Raw genomic sequence first — 22102 nt, forward strand, 5'->3', positions numbered from 1 at the left:
CTGCAATGACCTACTAACCTGCTTCTCCACTGCTGTTCTTTCCCCCATCCCTCCACATTTCTCTACCCCTCCCCCCCAAAAAAGCTAGACAAGATCTTTAAACACCAAGGATAAGGAATGTCTGCTCTGTTCCCCCAGTACAAAAAACAATGTCTGTCTCATAGTAGGCACTCAATGGGTGCTACGTGGAACAATGATCAGTCATCTCCCCATTCGTTCATAGGCAGTTTCCCCTCATGTAGAACAGAATCCAAACTTCGTACATGGCCTTCCATCATCAGGCCCCCATCACCTCACATCCCTGCTTACTATGTTCCAGGCTCTCTGGCACTGACATTCCTCCAACTCCCCAAAGTCCCGTCATAGAACTTTTTCTGTACCCGCTCAGCCCAAACACTCCTCCCCCCTTGTCTGGCTGCTTCTCATCATTCAGGTCTCAGTACTGTTACCTTCTCCCTCAGGCCTTCCCTGGCCAGCCTACTCAGAGCAGACCACTCTCCACACCCTCTCCCACCTCACCCTACTTCCTTTTCTTTGTCATACTTACCACTAGCTGAATTATCTTGTTGTTAGTTTATTTACAGAATGTAAACTGTTTATCTCCACTAGAATGTAAACTTCCGCAGACCTGGGACCTTATCTTTCTTGTTCAGTGATGTATCCTTAGAGTCCAGTACAATGCCTATGACTCACAAACATTTACCAAGTGCTTATGTGCCAAGCACTATGCTAGGTAACAACAATGGATTTTTTTTAATTAAAGAAAAATAGAAAGTAGAAGTAAAATATTAGCATAAAGAACAATTTGATGTTCTTATGTCAATCATTTTCGTTCTTAAAATAAATGACCTTATACAATAAATTCTATTTTTTAGAATATTATTTTGCCAGTGTAAAATATGAATATCCTTAAAGTAGTCACAATAATTAGTGTCTCATTGTAATTCTAGAAATTATGTAGATGACCATATCCTTCATTTTTAAAAAAAGATTTTATTTATTTACTTTTAGAGAAAGGGGAAGGGAGGGAGAAAAAAAGGGAGAGAATCAGCAATGTTCAAGAGACACATCAACGGGCTGCCCCACCACCCACCACAGTATACCCCCAAAAGGGAACCTACCCCAGCCCAGGCAAGTGCCCCAACCAGGAATCAAACCAGCAACCCCTCAGCTCACAGGCTAATATTCAATCCACTGAGCCACACCAGCCAGGGCACATTTTCATTTTTTTAATGCACAATTTGAGAAAAGTAATTAGGGTATCACTCAATAAAATACTACCTAGGAACCTTCACATTATCATCTTTTTCTCAGAGTATACATACAACACATTTCATCCTATCAGAAAAACCACGACTCTGTAAAGCCTTTCTTTCTCAACATACAGAAATATTCACATCACAACAAAAGAGATTGCCAACTCACCATTTATTGCCTGGACTCATTTTACCAGCTTCATTCAGGCTAAGAAGTGATAGTTTCAGTAACTAATCAAGTTCATTTCACAAAAGTCATCATTAAAGTTGAGACTGACCCCTCACCCACCAATGCCTATTATAAAAGAACATGTCCAGTTGAGTTTAGGAGAAAGAGTTATGTTTCATTGTTACCATAGTACTTTTAGGCCCACCTAATTAGAACTGCAGCAGAAAATTTCAGTATTTGATGTAATCGCACCAGTTACCACCACTATCATTATGACATCACCATTACCTTATGGCAATGCATCAACTAGAAAGAGGTAGATTTCAAAGCTCAAGGCACTGAACAAGTAACATTTCTTCAGATCACGTAAGTGTTTTCTGTAACATTTTACTTTTAGTGCACTTTAAACTGGCATATCCTACCTCCAAATATTTTTAGGTTGAATATACAAATATTTTTAAAGTATGATTTATAAAAAGGAACAAATTCAGTACAATTAAGTATAAGGATTCAAAATATCACTATATCATACCAGACTTTAAACCCCTAAAGGAAATATATCCATCATTCATCCAAATTTGAAATCATTATACATCTTGAGTAATAAGGTATTCTCAAACACAAAACCAAATGCCTAAAAGACATACCACGATTTCTATTTAAAATTAGCTATCTAATTACCTTGCCAACTCAACAGAAAAAATAAGTGTGGGGGGATTCACAGAAATCAGAAAATATTTACCTTATTCTCACTTATAATAGTTACTCAATAAAGTTGAAAAATTGTTGATAAAGCCAAAAAAAATTAAATCCTAAAGCAAAGGATAGTATTGTCCAAACCACACATTGTTATTACTGCCGTTTCTTTAAAAAGAAAATTTCCTCCAGTTTTTTAGAACACTGGTTCTGTATTACCTTTGGTTTTCCCTTTAGTCTAGTTACGTATCTGTATAAACAAACCAGTTTTCGGACACCTAGAATTACCCACATATTGAGATAAACTCTTAAATATCAGAATTATTTACTTGTCTGTCTTCACACTGGCCCTCAAAGGACCAAAATGATTACTGATAAATCCAATTAGAATACTCGTTCCCTTTGTTTTCAGAAAAGCTCTAAAATCACTCAAGTTAGTCAAAAGATATACTGAACAGTATTTTGAATTTTCTTCAAATTATCAGAAAGGAAAAAATCCCTACATGAATCAATCAGAGGTCATTATCTTGACCTTCACCATCTGCTCACTTGCTAAAAAAAACCAAAGTTTTTCATGTAATGTATAATTTTTAAATGAAATAAGAATAATTTTAAATATTTGTTTACTCAAGAAGAGAATAATGAACATAAATAATTTCATCACTGTAACTATAAAAGTAATCAATTTTCAGCATACAACTGAAAAATATTTTATTGGAAAGGCATGTCCTGACTTACCAACAGTTTATCACTATTAAAGCTAAGATAAAATATATGCTTTGTAAAGAAATCTGTCCAAATTCCTTAAATTTGAGTAGTATTTATAAAGTGTCTTCTTCCACTATATTCTTTGCCACAGCAAAGGTTTAGAGACTGCACTATTGCCTCAAAGCTTCAGTTACTTATGTCTGAGCATTCTAATGTTTTCTATCTCATACATCTAACAATGAAAAAGTGGATACAATTTTCGGATAATATTATTCCTCCAAACCTGTTAATATTACAAATTTTAAGTGGTTAAGTTACAAAGCCATTACAGATGGCTTTTGATATGCACAGATAATTGAAACCACTCCCTCTAGCTGCTTAGGGATAAAGAAATGTCTTCTCACTCACTAAACTTATTTTTTTTTATTGTTTTTCAATTACAGTTGTCCCAATTCTCCCACTCCAGCCCAGCACCCCCCCAACCCCCGCCCAGCCCACTCCCCTCCCACAGTCAATCCCCACCCAGTTGTCCTTGTCCATGGGTCCTTTATACATTTTCCTTGGCTTAAGCATCAGAAACCTCTGAAGTACTGTCTCCTCTTCTTAGGGCAAATACTATACACTTTAGAGAAAATAATTCCCTACTTATATTTTTTTACTATTATTTCTAAAAGTGTTGCATGATCCAATTTAACAAAATTATTTAACAAATCTAGCACGGTTTTGAAATATATATATATATCTAGATATAATACACAGCATGGTGACTACAGTTAACAATACTGTATTGTAAGGTTGAAATTTGCTAAGAGGGCAGATCTTAAGTGTTCTCACCACACACTCCATCCCACCCTACAAAAAAAAAGGTAACTGTGAGGCAATGACTATGTTAACTAATATGATTCTGGAGATCATTTCACAATGTACACATCTGAAAACATCAACTTGTACACCTTGAATATATATTATACACACACAATTTCTATTTGTTATGCAACTGCATTATCTGACATTGTAATTAGCAATCTGAGTTTATATCTGATAGTTTTTAAATAGCAGAAAATACTACCCATAAAAAAAAGAAAAAAAACACTTCCAAATGCTGCTTCCGCTTTTGTTTTGAAAATAGCTTTGAAAAATGTATACAAAAAAAGTCAGTTACACAAGTCGAGCTCAAACATCTTATGGAACAAGGTTACTCAATAGGAATTCTAGAACCACCGAAAACAGTAGGAAAAAATGTATGTACACATAACGTTTTTTCCTGGATAAAGGGTCCACATAACTTTCAGCTTCTCAAAAAGGTTCAAAATCCAATTAAAATTAAAGTGCCTGGAAGAACTGTCAACATCAAACAACTTGTCGCCGACTACCCTAGCCTTATTTTTCATCTCAAATTAGGGTAAGATTTATCCAAATTTGGTGGCTCCTACACAACTTCTGAGCGATGCAGGCATGAAATGGCTGTCGGACACAAACATCTCCCTTCTTACACCCAAGGTGGTAAACCCCAAAATTTTCCTGAAGGGGGTAGGGAGAGGCAAAAGGATCGCAAACGGGTTAACACCCTCGTTCAAGGATCAACTGGCTCTCCATCCCCTAACTCCGAAGAGGGTTGCAGGGAGGTGGCCGGGTTTGTGGGGGGGCTTAAGTCCCCTCGGGGGTCACTTGCAGCGTTGGCATCACCAGCAGCCCCCTCCCGCCCCCCAATGCGCCCGAAAGCAGCGGCTGCAGGCGTAGGCACAGAATTCTGACCGCGGCCCACAGAGGCGCGCCCCAAGGCGCGCCCCAAGACGCGCCGCCGCCGCCGCAGCACGGACGCAGCGACCTTCCCGCTCCGGCCCCCGAGAGCCGGGTTACCCACGTCCCCCACACACCGCACGAAGGAGAGACAGGCGGATGGACAACAAAGCCCAACTCGAAGAGAACCCCGAGAGCTTTAAGTTGGGGCTGGGGGGCCGCGATGCGGGCGGACAGGGCCGGGAACGTGGCGCGCCAGATGTCAGCCCGCGGAGTCCGGGTGTTGGCCGCCGGGAAGAAACGCTACGGGTGGTCGGTCGCGCGGCGGCGTCGGAGAGACTGCTAGGGGAAGCCAGGCCTGGGGAGCGAGGGGAGCGCCGGCGGGATCCGAGGCGCACAGGTCGGCCGCGACCGGACCCAGCCCAGGGACCGTCCCGTTACTTACCCGCTGGGAAGCTGCGGACTCTGCCCGGGCTGTCCCGGCCGCCGGCCTCCGGGACCAGAAAGCGCCCCCACATCGCGGGCAACGGTGCCGGATAGACTGGGGACGCCCGATTCCCCACGTTAATCCTCCCCCGCCTCCGCCTCCTGCTTCTACAGCGGCGGAAACTTGTGCGGAGCCTGGGCCGCGGCGGCACCGGCGTGAGGTGGGCTGGTTAACGGCTGCTCAGCGACGAGCGGAGAGCGCGGTGGCCAGATTCGCCGCGGCGGCGGAGGCAGCAGCGGCGGCGGCTCCTGCCATAGCCGAGCCGGCTGGGCCTGAGGCCTGGGTAGGGGAAACGCTGGCTCCGCGGTGGCTACGGCTCGGTTCCCGGCTGAGCCTAGGCTCAGCGGCTCCGAGCGAAGCTACACCGCAGCGGGGCGGGGCGAGGGCGGAGCCTGAGGGGCGTGGCCCGGGGCGCTTATATAAGGCGTGCGCGGCGCGAGAGGCGGGGACTGCGCACGGCTGGTGGAGTGTGCTCGGTTCGTTTTCCTGTGCCGGCGGCGAAAGGTTGGGTTGGACCTACTGGTTGCAACCTTCCTGCCTTCTATATGTCCGCGCCCTGCGATATGAGAAGGCGGTTACGTGCCCTGGCACCCCATCTTCCAGTAACCTCCTCCCTTGGGTAGCCCCTGAGGCCCTGCAGGACACTTCTCGAGGGAGAACTGGAAGACCTGCCTTCGCAGCACTGCGGCTGAGATAAAGACTAATCTGGGAAGGGTTGAGGGACTCCCTGCCTGACCTGGGATTGAGTTTAAAATCATCATGGTGCATTACATGAATAATGTTTATACATCACTGTGAGGGTTGAAAAGACGTTTTCTTCACCTTGCAAATTCATGGTAGGGGGAGACAGGTAACAAAATAGCTACAACATAGGGATATGCGCAGTTATAAGCAAAGACCCAAGGGTAGTTAGTACCAGAAGGTTCAAGGAGGGGCGGGAAATTTTAATCTAGTAGCCCACTGTTTCCGACAAGCAACCAAAAGGGAGTCAAAACAGCACTAGGGTTTGTAATGGGAGAGTAACTGGCTTTACCACCCACTCACGCCTTCACGTTCTTTCTCCTCCTTGCCAGTTCCCACCCTTCAACTGAACCCAGATGCAGGAGCAGGTATCCTGAGAAGGGTGCAGCATTTTCCAGTCTTCTCATTGACAATATTATAATGAAACAATTAGATTCAAAATAGTTTATTTAATAAATTCTAGACGAACACTGTAGGAGGTGGACTATGCGCCTGTCATATGAATCATAGGTAAGCCACAAAGCAAGCCCCTCCATTTCACAGACTTTGAGTCCAGTGAGGGTTTTTTTTTTTTCCTGTTTTGGAAGTTTGCTAACAAAGGCCTTATATTTGTCTTTAAACACCCTGTAATTGGGAAATACTGCTTCAAACTTTTAGAGGTTAAATTACATTTAGGTTAATAATCTACCATTTACACATTTGTGTTGTAATTTACCTAGTCGTAGTTTTATATTTAGTCTCCCTCGTAAATGTACACTTATTTCTCCAAATTATGAGCAGTTGTCCAAGGGTGAACTGTTTCTGAAAATAGAAAGTGACAAATATGAAGGAAGAATGTGATTGGTTTCTTTTCCTCATTTAAATGTTCATTAGCTCATTAATATGGTACTTGAACAGTACAGATTCAAGAAGAATCCTAAAATGATAGATTTCTAAAAGAATTTACAGAAGCTATAGAGTTACATGGGTTTGAACTCTGCAGGTCCACTTATATTTGAACTTTTTTTAACAAATCCTCTGTATTCCTGGGGTTTCCCACCTGCAAATTCAACCAACTGCAGATCAAAAACAGTATTTTGCAATTCCCCATTTGCAATTGGGGAATTATAATAGTGAATACTTCATAGGATTGTTGTGGTGATTAAATGAGTAGTCCTTAGAACAATGGAAGTGTACACCCTATATTGGTGATACAATCTAGAAATTGAGCTCTGTTATACATCACCAAGAAAAAACATCCATTGGTATACCCAGGTCAGTTATAGGTGATGCTTTGTATACATGTATCAGAATGGGGTAAAGTACTTATTGACAACTTTTCCTGACCTTTTGGAATTACTAATTTGTACAGGGATTGTGGTGAAATGGTACATTCTTAAGAAATATTTACTAAATTCTAGCCCTGGCTGGCGTAGCTCAGTGGATTGAGCACGGGCTGGGAACCAAAGTGTCCCAGGTTCGATTCCCAGCTAGGGTACATTCCTGGGTTGCAGGTCATAACCCCCAGCAACCGCACATTGATGTTTCTCTCTCTCTCTCTCTCCCCCCCCTCTCTCCCCCCCTAAAAATAAATAAATAAAATGTTTAAAAAAAATTAAAAAAAAGAAATATTTACTAAATTCTTTGGGCCCAAGTTCATTGACACCTTCATTCTAGCCTGGGATTCCCTGAACTCCCCCTGTGGATGTCTGCTTAGCTACTGGGTTTCCTGTCCTGCCCAGCACTACCAAATTAGAGAAAGGAAGATTAGGGAGAGGTGGGCAGGTGGCCAGACCAAGAGGGCAAGGTCACCTCATCTCAAGTCCCTGATTCTTGGGTGATACAGAAAATGATACAGAACAGTAAAACCTGTGACAGGGCTGAATTGTTGAAAGAAGGTTGAGGGAATAAGAGAGTGGACATTTCACATGAAATCAAAGAACAAATACTAGAGTAAGGGAGTGAGTGGTAGAAAGATAGGGTATTAGGGCATTGGAGTTTAAGATTTCAGAGGTGAGGCAATGGAGGAATTAATTTCTGAGGCAACATTAGAGTTCCATCTCTCTGATCTCCCAGAAAGACCTTGATGGTCAGCTACAAGGAGTGCAGTTGGCTGACAGCCTCCAGCTGTTAGCACCTGTGGGATCTGCCTCAGCTGTTGAGTGGAGGCCACACTTTTCCTGGATAGCCCCATCCAATGACTAAGCGCAGCAGGGACCATGGGGCCCCACCATTCATTTCCCATACAGAACTTCCTAATCATCAGGCTCTACTCTAGCTCACCATTGGGTTGACTGAGACCTTGTCATATCTGTATTGTGGTCTAAGCCTTTCATTTCCAGTCTGATTCCTTGCCACTTTTATCTTTCACAGGTGTTAATCCCGCCCCCCCAAATAAACTTCTTGCATTCCTAACTCCGTTTTAGCATCTGCTTCCCAGAGAACTCAGTTGAAACAATTTGTGAAGAAAAAGACTTTAAAAAGTTGGGCTTTCATCTATTTGTTTTAAATAGTAAAGTTGAGGCTCTATAGAACATGATGAAAAGGTTTCTGAGGACAGAAACCAAGGATGGGTTACCAGGAAGGCAGCAGGTAGCAACATGAACTGAAACTATCCAATAGTATAGATAAATAATAGTCCTCAATAGTCCTGACTGGGCTGGACCTGGCAGCTGACGCCCTAGTTAGAAAAGTTTGCCAACTTATAACCTATGAAACTTATTGACTTCATTGAGGTCAATGTCATTTTAATTAGTTACATAAGAGTAATTAATTGGTTACAACTTCACTACCCAAATAAGTTTAAAACATTAAGACAGTTTTTATAGTAATTTTCTTACTTCTAGGTAGTTGAAGAGAATTCTATTCAATAACTCTGTTAACTTTGGTAGATTTTTGTTCCAAGAATTTTCACCATATTGCTTACACAATGTGAGTGCATAGGGATCCTTAGAACTGCAAATAGAGTTAACAGCGCAGAAATGATCCCTAAAGTGATCTGGCTAATTTCAGGATTGGACCTTTTTGCTAAATTTCAATGGAGGTCTGGAATTTGACAAATATTATAATACATTCAGAAAACAACACATATCTAGCTACAATTTTTCAGGTTTGTAGGGGAATAAGTTTCTTTTTATGTTTTTTTCCTGCTTGTAAAAGAATACATATTAACAAATGTTATAAAAATATTCATACTTATTTAGTAAATATTTATTGAGTACCTAAACAGGGCTTGCTTCACTAAAATTTTTATAATTCTTAAATATCTATTGTGTAAACATATATATTTATAAGGTGAGAGTTAAGTTTTTTAACCCAAATTACCTCTAAGAAAGATGAAGTCCATCCTGACAGTCTCCCATGCTGATGAGTCACTCTCTTAATTACTTTATTTTGATCAACACCATACTGATGGGAGAAGTCACTTAGCCTAACATAAATTCAATCTGTAAAATCTGAAATCTGCATTTTTTAAAATGAGCTATTGAAAGATAACTTTTAAATGCAGTGCAGTAATTATGTGGTAGTGATTGTAAATATATATTAAATATAACAGTGGAAAAAACAACACATCTAAATTAGCATATTTAAAACATGTAAGTAAACTAACACTGTGTAGACATTTCACTATTTCATTTATACCACAAAATTTTAACATCAAGCTGTCTTAAACATTTTTGAAAATGCACCTGAAAACAAATGGGATCCCTTTATATTTGGACCTATCTAGACTAAATTAATCAAAAATAATTCATTAAAATTGTTCTTTTTTCCCTCTACTTTGAGCCACAGAAAAGACATTTTTAAAATATTTTAATATTTTAATGTGAGGTGAATCTATTTTTAACATGCTACCTAAAGTTGAATTCAGAAAGAATAATATTTCACAGACTTTTCTTACAAACTTTATAAGACTTAAAAGTTTTTAAAACCTAGCAGAATAACTAATTTATACTTTCATTACTTTGATATTTATGCTTTCAATAATTGAGGCTTTCTGGTTTTTTATTTTCTATGTACCTGAATCACCAATTACTGAACTGCAGTGGAAGCACTGGAAAGCCACCTACATATCAAATACATTCGTTATCATAAGTTCTCACAGAGAACATAAAATGAATTAACAATGAACAAAACACCAACAATTAAATTTTCACTGTTCACACATGTACTGTAAATAATGACAAAATAAATTACAAATACGCATATGTATGATATACATGTATGGCATTTTCCTATTTAAGATGTTATACAAATATTTATATTAATCGGTCTTGATATTAACCAAGTACTTTATTTTTCCATTACAGATAATTTCCTACTGAAGTTAGAGAGCAAACTTTAGCCTTGGTGAAATTGGGCAAGTTACTTACACTGTCAAAGATTGCTGAAAGACAACTGTTTTCAATTGAGGCCAAAAAGGCAGAGATAACAGTTAATATTTATTTTCATCATCTTGAAAAGGTATATGATTTCAACAATAGGGACCTATAGCGACACTAAAGGGGAAAAAGGGGTGTGGGGACATTTGATCAGTGTTAGGGGAGAATAGAATGAAAGGCTTTATCTAGAGAATTCTGCGCAGCAGTTGGCTGCACACTGCTGCCTTCTTTGCTTACCCTTGGACGTCAGTCTGGTTCTGGCCCAGGCCCAAGAGCTAAATTTCAGATCATGGCAGGCTTAGGAGAACAGTGCAGACTGGAACATCTAATCCCACCCAGCTAGCCCTAAAATGGCCCCTGAATTCATCCAACTCCTGAGCCTGCTGCCTGAGGCTGTTTGTAGAATATTGAAGCATAGAAGAACGATGCCACTTACGTCCTGGTTTTGAGTTTGGGTTTTGCTACATAATTTTCAAAAATATTTTTATATTCCCACATACCATCTTTTATAGCAGATTGCTTAAAATTTCTTAGAGGAAATGACTCATAGTTAGCAGATAAGAGAGTGTGCATCTCCTGTGTGTTTCCAGGGTCAAGGTAGTTACCACCCTCTGAATACCTACCTGCTATGCAGGAAGCCAGTACCAGGCAGTGTAGTGTTTCTGTGGCCTTTTCATCCAGGGGGTTACAATGAATTTTGTTAAAATGTCTTGGGACGTGTGAGCATTCCCCTGCTAATACAACTTCTGTTGGGAGGTAAACTTTGTAGGCTTCAAGGGGACTTTCTGCTGTGGTGACTGCTGACCTCTTGGAGAAGGTGTCCGCTGAGGGGACCCTCAAGTGAGAAGCTCACTTGCCTTGATCCCTTTTCAGATACTGGCAAAAGGCCAGACCCAAGAGTATTGCTGCAGTGAGAAGCTGGACGAATTGGCACAAAACACTTCAGCATGTATTTCACTAAACAGCCTTTGTAATATTGTGTTCCTTAACTCACAGTTTCCCTGAATCTTCAGACATACTCTACTCCTTCAGTGTCTATTAAGTGTCCCTCCCTTTCAGCAGGCCCCAGGCATGCACTGTGTTGGTAACTACCGTCATTAACTCCCCCCCTTCAGGTTCTCTGAAACCGGTTTTCTTATATATTATAAGGAGACTGTCACTTAATGTGTGAGATGTCAGACTAATTCAGAGAAAAAAGTGAGTATTGATAACTGAAAAAATATGATTATCATAAAATGTCATCTGAAAACTTTATTTTTTTATTATTCAGTTACAGTTGTTCTGACTTTTTCCCCATTGCTTACCCCTACCTCATCTCCCCACTCCCACATTCAACCCCCCACTCCATTGTCCATGCCCATGAGTCCTCTATTCGTGTTCCTTTGCCTGCCCCTTCCCCTTCTTTCCCCCATTATCTCCCTCCCCTCTCTGCTCTGGTAACTGTCAGTTCTTATTTCTAAGTCTCTGGTTCTATTTTGCTCATTTGTTTGTTTTGTTGATAAGGTTCCACTTATAGATGAGATCATATATTTGTCTTCTACCTCCTGGCCTATTTCGCCTAGCATAATGCTCTCCAGTTCCATCCATGCTGTTCCAAAGGGTAGGAGCTCCTTCTCTCTTTCTGCTATGTAGTATTCCATTGTGCAAATGTACCATCGTTTTTTGATCCACTCATTTACTGATGGGTACTTAGGCTGCTTCCAACACTTGGCTACTGTAAATAATGCTACTATGAACATTGAGGTACATAAGTTATTTTGAATTTGTGACTCAGGATTCTTAGGGTATAGTCCCAGCAGTGGGGTCACTGGCTCAAAAAGCACATCCATTGGCAAACATATTTTCCCATACAGTTGGTTCCCTTTTCATTTACTGACGTTTTCTTTAACTGTGCAGAAGCATTTCTATTTTGATGAAGTCCCATTTGTTTATTCTTCCCTTTATGTCCCTTGCTCTAAGGGACATATCAATAAAAATATTGCTGCATGGAATATCTGAGGTTTTCCTGCCTATGTTCTTCTCTACAATGATTATAGTATCACAACTTATATTTAAGTCTTTTATCCATCTTGAGTTTATTTTTGTGTATGGTATAAGTTGGTGGTTGAGTTTCATTTTTTTTTAATGTAGCTGTCCAGATGTTGCAATACCATTTGTTAAAGAGGCTATTTTTATTCCATTTTATGCTTCTGCACCCTTTGTTGAATATTAATTGATCATAGAGACTTGGGTTTATTTCTGGGCTCCCTATTCTGTTCCATTGATCTATGTGTCTGTTCTTATGACAGCATCAGACTGTTTTGATTACTGTGGCTTTGTAATATACTTTGATGTCAGGTATGGTGATCCCTCCTGCTTTGTTTTTCTTTCTCAAAATTGCTGCGGCTATTCAGGGTCATTTATGATTCCATATAAATGTTTGAAGTGTTTGACCTATATCTGCGAAATGTGTCATTGGTATTTAATAGGGATTGCATTGAATCTATAAATTGCTTTGGGTAGTATGGACATATTGATGATGTTAATTCTTCCAATCCATGGCATATGCTTTTCCATTGATATCTTGGAGAAGGGTTTGATCTCCAAAATATAGAAAGAACTCACATGACTCCCCTCCAGGAAGACAGAAAACCCAATTAAGAAATGGGCAAACGACCTGAACAGACACTTCTCCAAGGAGGGCATACAGAGGGCCCAAAGATGTATAAAAGGACGCTCAGCATCACTGGCCAACAAAGAGATACAAATTAAAATCTCAATGAGGTACCACTTCACACTGGTGAGAATGGCCATCATAAACAAATCAACAAACAAGAAGGGCTGGCAAGGCTGTGGAGAAAACGGAACCTTACTACATTGTTGGTGGGAATGTAGACTGGTGCAGTCACTGTGGAAAACAATATGGAATTTCTTCAAAAAACTAAAAATGGAACTGCCTTTTGACCCAGTAATTCTACTGTTGATATTATACCCTAAGAATCCTGAAATACTAATTCAAAAGAACCTATGTGCCCCAATGTTCATAGCAACACAGTTTATAATAGTAAAGTGCTGGAAGCAACCTAGGTGCCCATCAGTAAATGAGTGGACCAAAAACTGTGGTACATTTACATGATTGAATACTACACAGCAGAAGGAAAGAAGGAGCTCCTACCCTTTGAGACAGCATGGATGGATCTGGAGAACATTATGCTAAGTGAAATAAGCCAGGCAGTGAAAGACAAATACCGTATGATCTCACCTGTAAGTGGAACCTAATCAACAAAACAAACAAGCAAAATATGACCAGAGACATTGAAATAAAGAACAAACTGACAATAACCAGAGGGGGGGGGGGAGGGGAATATCAGGGGAAAGAAGGGAAAGGTTCATCAAGGATGATGTATAAAGGACACGTGGACAAAGCCAAAAGGGAAAGGGCTGAGGGTGGGAGGTGGTGGTAAGTGGGACTGGGGAAAGTGGTGGCACAAAAATGGAGACAACTGTACTTGAACAACAGTTTAAAAAGAAAGAACGAAAGGAAAAAAGGCAGTTCCATCTTTAGTTTTTTTAGGAAATTCTATAATGTTTTCCACAGTGGCTGCACCAGTCTACATTTCCACCAACAAGGTAGTAAGGTTCCCTTTTCTCCACAGCCTTGCCAGCACTTCTTGTTTATTGATTTGTTTATAATGACCATTCTCACCAGTGTGAAGTGGTATCTCATTGTGGTTTTAATTTGCATCTTCCTAATGGCTAGTGATGTTGAGCATTTTTTCATGTGTCTATGAGCCCTCTGTATGCCCTCCTTGGAGAAGTGTCTGTTCCGGATCTTTTGCCCATTTGGGTTTTTTGTCTTCCTGGAGGGGAGTCATGTGAGTTCTTTCTATATTTTGGGGATCAAACTCTTGTTCAAGGTATCACTGGCAAATGTTTTCCCATATGGTTAGTTCCCTTTCCATTTTGTTGATGTTTTATTTTAGCCATGCAGAAGCTTTGTAGTTCAATGCAGTCCCATTTGTTTATTCTTTCCTGTATATCCCTTTCCCTAGAGGATATATTGGTGAAATATTCTGTATGGGAAATGTTTTCCTCTAAGACTTTTATGGTGTCACAACTTACATTTAAGTTTTTTATCCATCTTGAGTTTATTTTGGTGTATGCTTAAACTTTCTTATAGTTTAAGATTTGTGTAAACAAAATATATGCCTGTTAATGCATGCAAGAGTATTATAATCTATATCCAGAATACTTTTTTATGCCTTGAAAATATTAAAATAAGGTTTGTGAAATATGGTTTATAAATATACTTAAAAATAAAGCTTATTTTTTTCTTTTCTCTTAAAATTAATTTTTATAAATCATAAAATTTCAAACCTATTCTAGCTAACTATTATAAATAATCAGGATTGGGTTATTTAATTGGGTTATTTAAATTGAAATATTTGTTATTAATACATCAATGGACTGAAATTTGGATGCAGGAATTACTAAAGACCTTTACTTTGTTTTATTAAGAAATCAGAGAAAGAAGTAGTATCAAGCTGAAGGATCTTAATCTCTAACAAGGTAAATATAATATAATTATGTTATTATTGGTAACAATGTTAAACTGAAGAGTATATCTAGTTTTATAAAAGCAATAAATATTTCATAAAGAATATTCAAGATATAGAAGAAAAACAATTATAAGTAAGAAAGACACTAGGATTGATTTACCATGATTGTATTAAAGAACAGTGCTAAAACTACCTTTTAGGCCAATGATACTGTGTCATGAAATGACTTCAGTTTCAGAGGTGGCGAGAGCTACAGCAAATACAACAAAATGTGCAGCGCTGGCACCAGAGGCTCAAGTTCAGACACAGCTCTGCGCCCTGCTGGCTGCAGACCCCTTGGCCTCAGCCTCCTCATTTATTAAAGGGATCGCTGCAGTACTATCTCCTAAAGCTCTTGTGAGGAGTAAACACAATCATGTTTGATAAAGCATTTCACACATTTTATGTTATCAAATTTTTTTAAAAGGACAGGGGACCAAAAAAAAAAGAGAGAGAGAATCTAGGATAATCATAAAAGGTATTGAGCACTGTCCTGAGAACATTACCTGCACTGCCTCACTAATTTATTTTATTTTTTTATCCTCACCCAAGGACAATGCTTATTGATTTTAGAGAAAGGAGGGGAGTGAGAGAGAGAGGGAGAGAAACATTGATGTGAGGGGGAAACATCAATCAGTTGCTTTTCGTACTAGCCAAGACTGGGACCGACTCGCTATCTAGGTAACGTGTCCTGACCGGGAATCAAGCCACAACTTTGTTTAGGGACACTGCTCCAACTAACTGAGCCCACCAGCCAGGGCTACACTGTCTCTTTAATCTTCACACACAGTAGAATAGGGTGACTATCATCTCCATTTTATAGATGGGAGCCTGAGGCCCAGAGAAGTCCAAGAGACATGGTTAGCACGTAGCAGCAGCAGCACTCCCCAAACCGTTCAGCCGCCTCTAGAACCTGCAGTACTTTAATACTGGCTATGCTATGGGGGAAATTAACCATCATTAGTAATCAGACAATTAATGATTTGGAATTGGAACTGCAAAAACGGAAAAACATTTTAATTCCAGTTGTCTATGGAGCGGGAGGAAGGAGCGGAATTGGAGGGAAGGAGAGGAAAGTCACAAGACTTCAGCCATAATGTTTTTTTTATAATCGTAAATATGGAAATGTGTTAGTTGTACATCAACCATTGAATTAGTATTTTTCTCTGAGAAAATCAAATATGAATTGCTTGTGTACTAGAATCAATGCAAAAAGTAGCATAGTTTAGAACCCCTCAAATGTTGTGTACCGATTCGGTCAGCCTTTAGAGTGTGCGTAGTTTTCTTTCCCTCTCTTTCAATTTTTGATCCTACTGGATTTCTACACATGTTTTTGTTGCTGTGATGTTCTTACATAGTATAACTAGCTATGAAACTGAGATAATGAAAATAAACTAGAATCCTAGGCAGAGGATGATGAGTTACAAGGAGGGTGTAGACAATGCACCATCAATGCGTGAGTTGAGGGAAGGGGAGATCCCTCAGTCTGGGGTCTTTAGGAGTGCTTCCTGAAGAGAGGGGCTGTTAGTGAGTTTGAATAACTGGTAGAGCGGTAAGACCTGAAGCTAGGTGAGGGCCTAAGGAAGGGGCAGGCAAGCTGTGAAAGTAGCAGAAGATGTGAGGCCATTGCAGGAAGACGAACTTTGTGTCATGGAAACTTTATTTTCAGTTTTTATCTGCTGATTTTTTTCAGAAATGTGGTGACTTTAAAGTTGTCATGGTTGAGTTAATTCCTCAAAACAAGGTCATGTAATCATAGCAACATAATTGTGAGCTGTGCTTCTGGCTCCAAATCTTTTATCTAAAAATAATCGCAATGACTACATCTTGGGAAAAAAAACCATACCTATTCTTGTGCGCCAGCTATCTTGGTAGTCACTTACTGGAAAAAAGATCATGGGAAAAATAACTGCACGTTTTTAGAACACTGCTTGTCACTTCTACCTTAACTGAGTTGATCAGTGAAATACTTTTAAAACTTTCAGTCTACAAGCATTGAAGCGTGAACATGACTTAGGAACGATCTTTTATAATCACACAAGTGTGCCTGTGCTCCCCAAGAGTCACAGCCCTGGCACTGGGCTGTGTTGTTGAGAGCCAATGCTGTTTTTTCAGGGAGTATATTTCTATGTGCAGAAAGGAGACAGAGGCCAGGAGTGGAGATGAGGGGCAGGGGAGGGACGCTAGGTAAATCTCCCACACAGAGAAGATGAATGAACCTGTATGCTCCACTGCCCCCCACATACACCAGCTGCTCTTTGTCCAGCTTCCTTGGGTTATATATTCATTGAATAATATATGAAACAACAAGATGAATGATGATAGTTATAGAATGATTACTTCATGCTAGAAATTTACATCCATTAACACTAATTATAAGAATGCTGGTGTATAACTCAAATGCCAGGCTAGTTAGGTACTTCAACTGACCCTAGTTTCTTTTGTTTGTTTGTTTTATCCTTTAAGATCTGTGCAAAATAAAAATTCCCAAGTGCCATCTCACACGTGGGTGAGAAATCTGCTATTCCCTGCCCCCACATCTTTAGGTTTCTCTTCTTCACTGCACATCTGTTTTTCCACCCAGGCCGAATTCTCCATCTCTCCTCTACATCTCCCCATGTTTGCTTTCTCTTCTGCTGTACTGCCTTATATAATACCATAAAGACATCACCCCCGTTTCTTCACTCCCCAAAGTATCCCTCACATATGACTGTTTGTGCAATAAATGTCTATTTATGTTCTGATCAAAAGGTAAGAAACTGTCCTCTGTGGTGTCAACTAACAACTCAACATTGTATATTAAGACCATTGCAACAAATAGAGCCCTGGGCTTTTGACTGTTTTGCTGAATGTCTCTCCGTCCTGGGGTGGGTGCTTTCATCTCAAGCTCAGGGATGCTCAAAATGCTTACTTTATCATGCAAAGTGGTTTAGTTCTCTGCCTAGGTCATCTACCTTCATATCCAAAGCAGGCCCACCAGGTAGTTTTTCTAAATTTGAAGTCCTGGGAATCAGAAGGCCTGTAGTCTACTGTAGTGTTAAGTGCCATTCCCACCCCTGCCCCAAATTGCTATGTTATTATCCACATTTTACACGAGATGAAGCAAGTTTAGTGAAATTAAATGATTACCCAAGGAATCAGGGCTGGAGTGTGAATTAAAAGCCTGGCTTGCCTTACTCAAAGCTTATGCTCCTTCCAGTAAACCAGAAAGAATTCATGAGAGTCAGTGCTTACTGAATGTTTACACGTTTGGTTCTGTTCTAAGAGCTTTATAGGTATTAACTCATTAAGTCCTCACATTAGCAAATATCCATTTGATAGACACAGAAATAAAACTTGCCCAAAGTCACATAGCTCAAGAACAGAAAGGTCAGGATTAGAACCTGGGTCGTCAGTCTCTATTTCCCACCCTCAGTTTCCAGGATTTACCAGCCTCATGCTTTCAGTGACTAAAAAGGCAGATATTGGGTGACAGTTCAACCTGCACCCTAAAAATGACCTTAGTGTGGTTTGGAAACTCAAGTTTTCTGAGGCCATGAGAACGCAGAGGCTTTTGTGGGGACTGAAGGACTCAACTAGATTTGTGCAGTAACAAACTGAATTATGAACTTGACAGCTGCTTCTGTCACAGGTAATAATGTTAACTGGCCTTTTCATGGTTAATGAGTCTTTACCTGCAAGTCAGGTAGTGTTGGCATTTAGCAAAGATACATCCCTCAATCCAGGCTCAATCCTGGAGGAGCTCAGAATCTTGTGTAGTCCAGAGCATGCTACAATATGACTTGTCATCAGATAGCTACACATTTGACAATATTTCAAGTTCTGGAGAGTCTTATTTTAGATCAATGTATAGAAGAAATGCCTAAGAATTACTCTTTGGAAGAAAAAGAAGTGGCTCTACCACCACTGGTAGCAAACGCTCCAATGCAGAAAATGGACAAGCAGAGCCTTGAATGACCACCTGGCAGGGATTCTGTAAAGGCATTCAAACATGATGACCTGAAAAATTCTCACCCCGGAATCAGGTCCATATTCTGAATATTAGGAGAACGGTCATGTCAGCGGGAGTATGGAGATCTACCTGGAGGCGTAAAAAGACAAAGGGTAACATTATGGTGAGTGTTTCTTCCAATACTGGTCTATGGGAGATGGTGCTGAGATTCCAGATGTCCCTGTCCAGTTTCTTAGAGAAAAATAATTATAGTATAATGAAAGGCATTAAATTTGTTCACACCGTTCATGTTACTAGTTTTCAAGAATATAGAATGTGCTTTCACTTATTTTGTGCTCAAAGTTCTGATCTAAGTTGGTTTCCTGAGTAGACATGACTACAGGGCAAAGCATCCCACGAAGAGGACCACTAGCAATTCTTTGGGGGAGGCGTAGCTCTCAGTTTAAATTAATAATGAACATCATCTTTCAGAGCTGGATCTTAATATGAACTAAATCAGTGGTTTCCAAGCTGTATTCTTAGGGCCTTGTTTGCAAACAATGAAGTTCTAGACCGCATGTAAAAATTGTGCATGGCTTGTATCAGGTTATAATTGGAATTTCACAATAAGGTAGTATTTAGAAAAAGGAAAAAGCCCCGTTGCAAAAGTAAACATCTCTGAGATTTTGGTCCATTTCTCTAGTCACAAGAAACCGAAGCCCAATGAAGTTAAACAATTTATTGAAGTGGCAGAGGTAAATCTTAAAACTAGGTCACCACTACTCCGGCCCCATCTGCTGCACAGACCTTCCACTTCCTGTCCCCAGGCCACTGAGAGTTTGGAGAGCATGGCCGTCACAAGGCCAGTGTAACTCCGGATGAACTGTACATTTCCAGATACTGTAACAGCTAAGAATTAGGCTCTAATGGGAAGATCTACTAAAATACTGACTGGCCAGCTACCAATTATTATTACTATAATTAGGTGCTATATCAAATTGATAATAATTTGATCCTTAGATAATCTGTTGAGCAGAGCAAGTAAGCTCTCCAGCCTTCATCTTTATTTTGAAGAAGGTAAAACTGTCTCTAAGGTAACTGATTTTCTCCAAGAATCATACTAGTAGATTTTTTAAAAGACCCCAATTCCATTCCTCTGACCTTTAGAATGATGGGGCTCAGTCATTATATTAACTCCTGTTTGATCAGCTAGCACAATACACTGTGCTTGTGTAGAACAGTCAACCAATGATGTCAGTGAATTGGAAAGCTCCCAAAATTAACAGGCATAAGATGCAGAGGACAGAAGTTTAGATCCCAACCTCCGAGACATGCACATCTGCTAAAATTATTACAAGGGACCAACAGTTCCTGAAGTACACTTATCTGTATCTTAAATAAGGTGGCTTACATTGATGTGTGTACCTATTCTTCAAATAAAGGTGAATATTCTTTGTTAATAATGTCTTTAATTAAGAGCATTACTGAACTTAATAACATTTGTCCTGTGTTTTCTCAAATTCTAAAGAATTACCAATGTGTGATTCTGTGACATTTTTTGTGTTGAAAAATGGGAATCATATTTTGAAAATATGGGGACCATCTGTTCCAGGCTTCAATAAAGGGAAGTGAGTAATATTATATAAGAAATCATTCTTTTAAAACACATTTTGCATCTGTTCCTATGTTACTATTTTAAAGTTATATAGCTAAATTATTACTCTTAGTTTTTCATGTCGAATGGCTTGCTGCTTATCTGGCTTTACTATGTGCGATCAGATCACTGATTCTCAGAAAAACTAACCCGCCTGCCTAGTCCTACATTCCTCCAAGATAATATCATCTACAGGGTTCAAGTTTCTTGCCAGGAGAGTCGATTCACAGAAGTAAACAAACTGGATGTAAACCATGTTTAAAGAAACTGTCAAACTTGGGTGAGGACATTAATAGCAAATTCTACCTTAGCTATTAAGTGTCTCTTTAAAAAAAAATACCATTAAACTGGACCCCAGAATTGGAACAGTAAACACTACCAAAAGGCTGTAAGCAGTACCATCTAGGAACACCAAGGTATGTATAGCTCGTGTCTGCTGGGGACTCTGGGAGACCAGCTGTCCCTTCTCTCAAAACAAACCTCCTGCAGTGCATTTTCAGTTTCACTTACCAGCTCAGATCTGCTTTTGAGGAGTAAGCCAAACACAGAGCCCACTAGTGACTTACCTGAGGGAGGACTTTAGGGAAACTTAAAGACAAAAGTCCACTTGAAAAGGCCATTTTATATCTTTCCTCCATCTCTGGCAAGCTTCCATCCTCAGTCCACCTCCCACCCACTTGCCCTTTCCTACATTTGATTCTTTGTCAGATGAAACGGGAAGACAATAGAAAGCTACTGAGAAATAAATTAGACATTTCCTTCTGGAAACATTACCTATTTTTAAATAACAACTCAGAGCCTATAGATACATCTTTTAGAAAAACTCTATGAAAAACCATTGTCTCCAAGTCAGAAATCTAGAATTTAAGGTCTCCCTTCGGTGTACTACCAACACTCTCTACATCAGCAGTCAATCTAGGCTTTTTTTTATATGCGGAGATTATAGTTTAGGACCTCAACCATCTATCTCATGAATTAAACTCATATAATTGTGAGTTTATAACACTTAACTCACCTTAACACTTCACTCCATGAAGTGTTAGAGTTTGGAAGTAGAACATAGAGAAGAAAGTTAAAAGTTAAAACACTTAGTTCCGTGTAGCAGAGCTTTGAACTGATTTATAGGCAAGTGCCATAATCTCTCTGGGCTCCAGATTACTCATTGGTAAAATGAAAAATTCATACTAGTCACTGTTTTAAGTTTTCTTACAAAGTCAATATTGTTTGGATTCTTAGAAGTACAGGATGGGAGGTAAAATGTGAACAGGTCAAGGAAATAGAGTTATGGTTGTAATAATTGGATTATCCCTAATTATTCATTGTTATCAAATTACACGGTACATGTCAGTCCGTTTCCAGTGCTTTCCACCAGAGCAGACAGGGCCTGTCTCCCCACCCACTTCACACTGGCCTGGGCCAAGTCATTGCTTGGGTCGGTTTGATGCCAGCAGAGGCTTTAACCCTAGTCTCTGGCTTGGCTTCTTTTGTTTCTGCAACCTATTGGCGGAACCACTGACTCTAGAATGAGATGTGGAGCTGACCAAAAAACTTGAGCTAAAACAAACAAACATTTCTTCTTTTAAGTATTTAAAAGTCGCTGGTGGTTGTTATGCAGCAGTATTGTAGCAGACTGACTGATACCTTAGACCTCTTACTCTTCTACTTTTTTGGTGCATTTTATCAAAAAAATTATGTCCTCTGATCTGAAAATTTCTTCAAGGCTATTGAGCTGCCGAGAGGCATCTAGGCATTTCAATTTGACCACGGGAATATTCATCCTAA

General features: G+C 39.8%; 1 protein-coding gene across 2 annotated transcripts in view; it reads right to left on the bottom strand.

Moving 5' to 3' along the window:
* Positions 1–5432, bottom strand: part of CEP85L (centrosomal protein 85 like) — a 132475-nt gene extending 127043 nt beyond the window's left edge. Inside the window, exon 1 of one of the 2 annotated variants that reach the window (XM_028509322.2) lies at positions 5015–5432. In XM_028509322.2, the coding sequence (XP_028365123.1) occupies positions 5015–5087 (73 nt within the window). In that variant the 5' untranslated portion in view covers positions 5088–5432. The remainder of the gene's footprint in view (positions 1–5014) is intronic. The other variant, XM_036024621.1, reaches the window with a different exon arrangement.
* Between the last annotated feature and the right edge of the window lie 16670 nt (positions 5433–22102).

This window comes from Phyllostomus discolor, chromosome 4 (genome assembly GCF_004126475.2).
Source record: "Phyllostomus discolor isolate MPI-MPIP mPhyDis1 chromosome 4, mPhyDis1.pri.v3, whole genome shotgun sequence".
In the NCBI taxonomy this organism is placed as follows: domain Eukaryota; kingdom Metazoa; phylum Chordata; class Mammalia; order Chiroptera; family Phyllostomidae; genus Phyllostomus; species Phyllostomus discolor.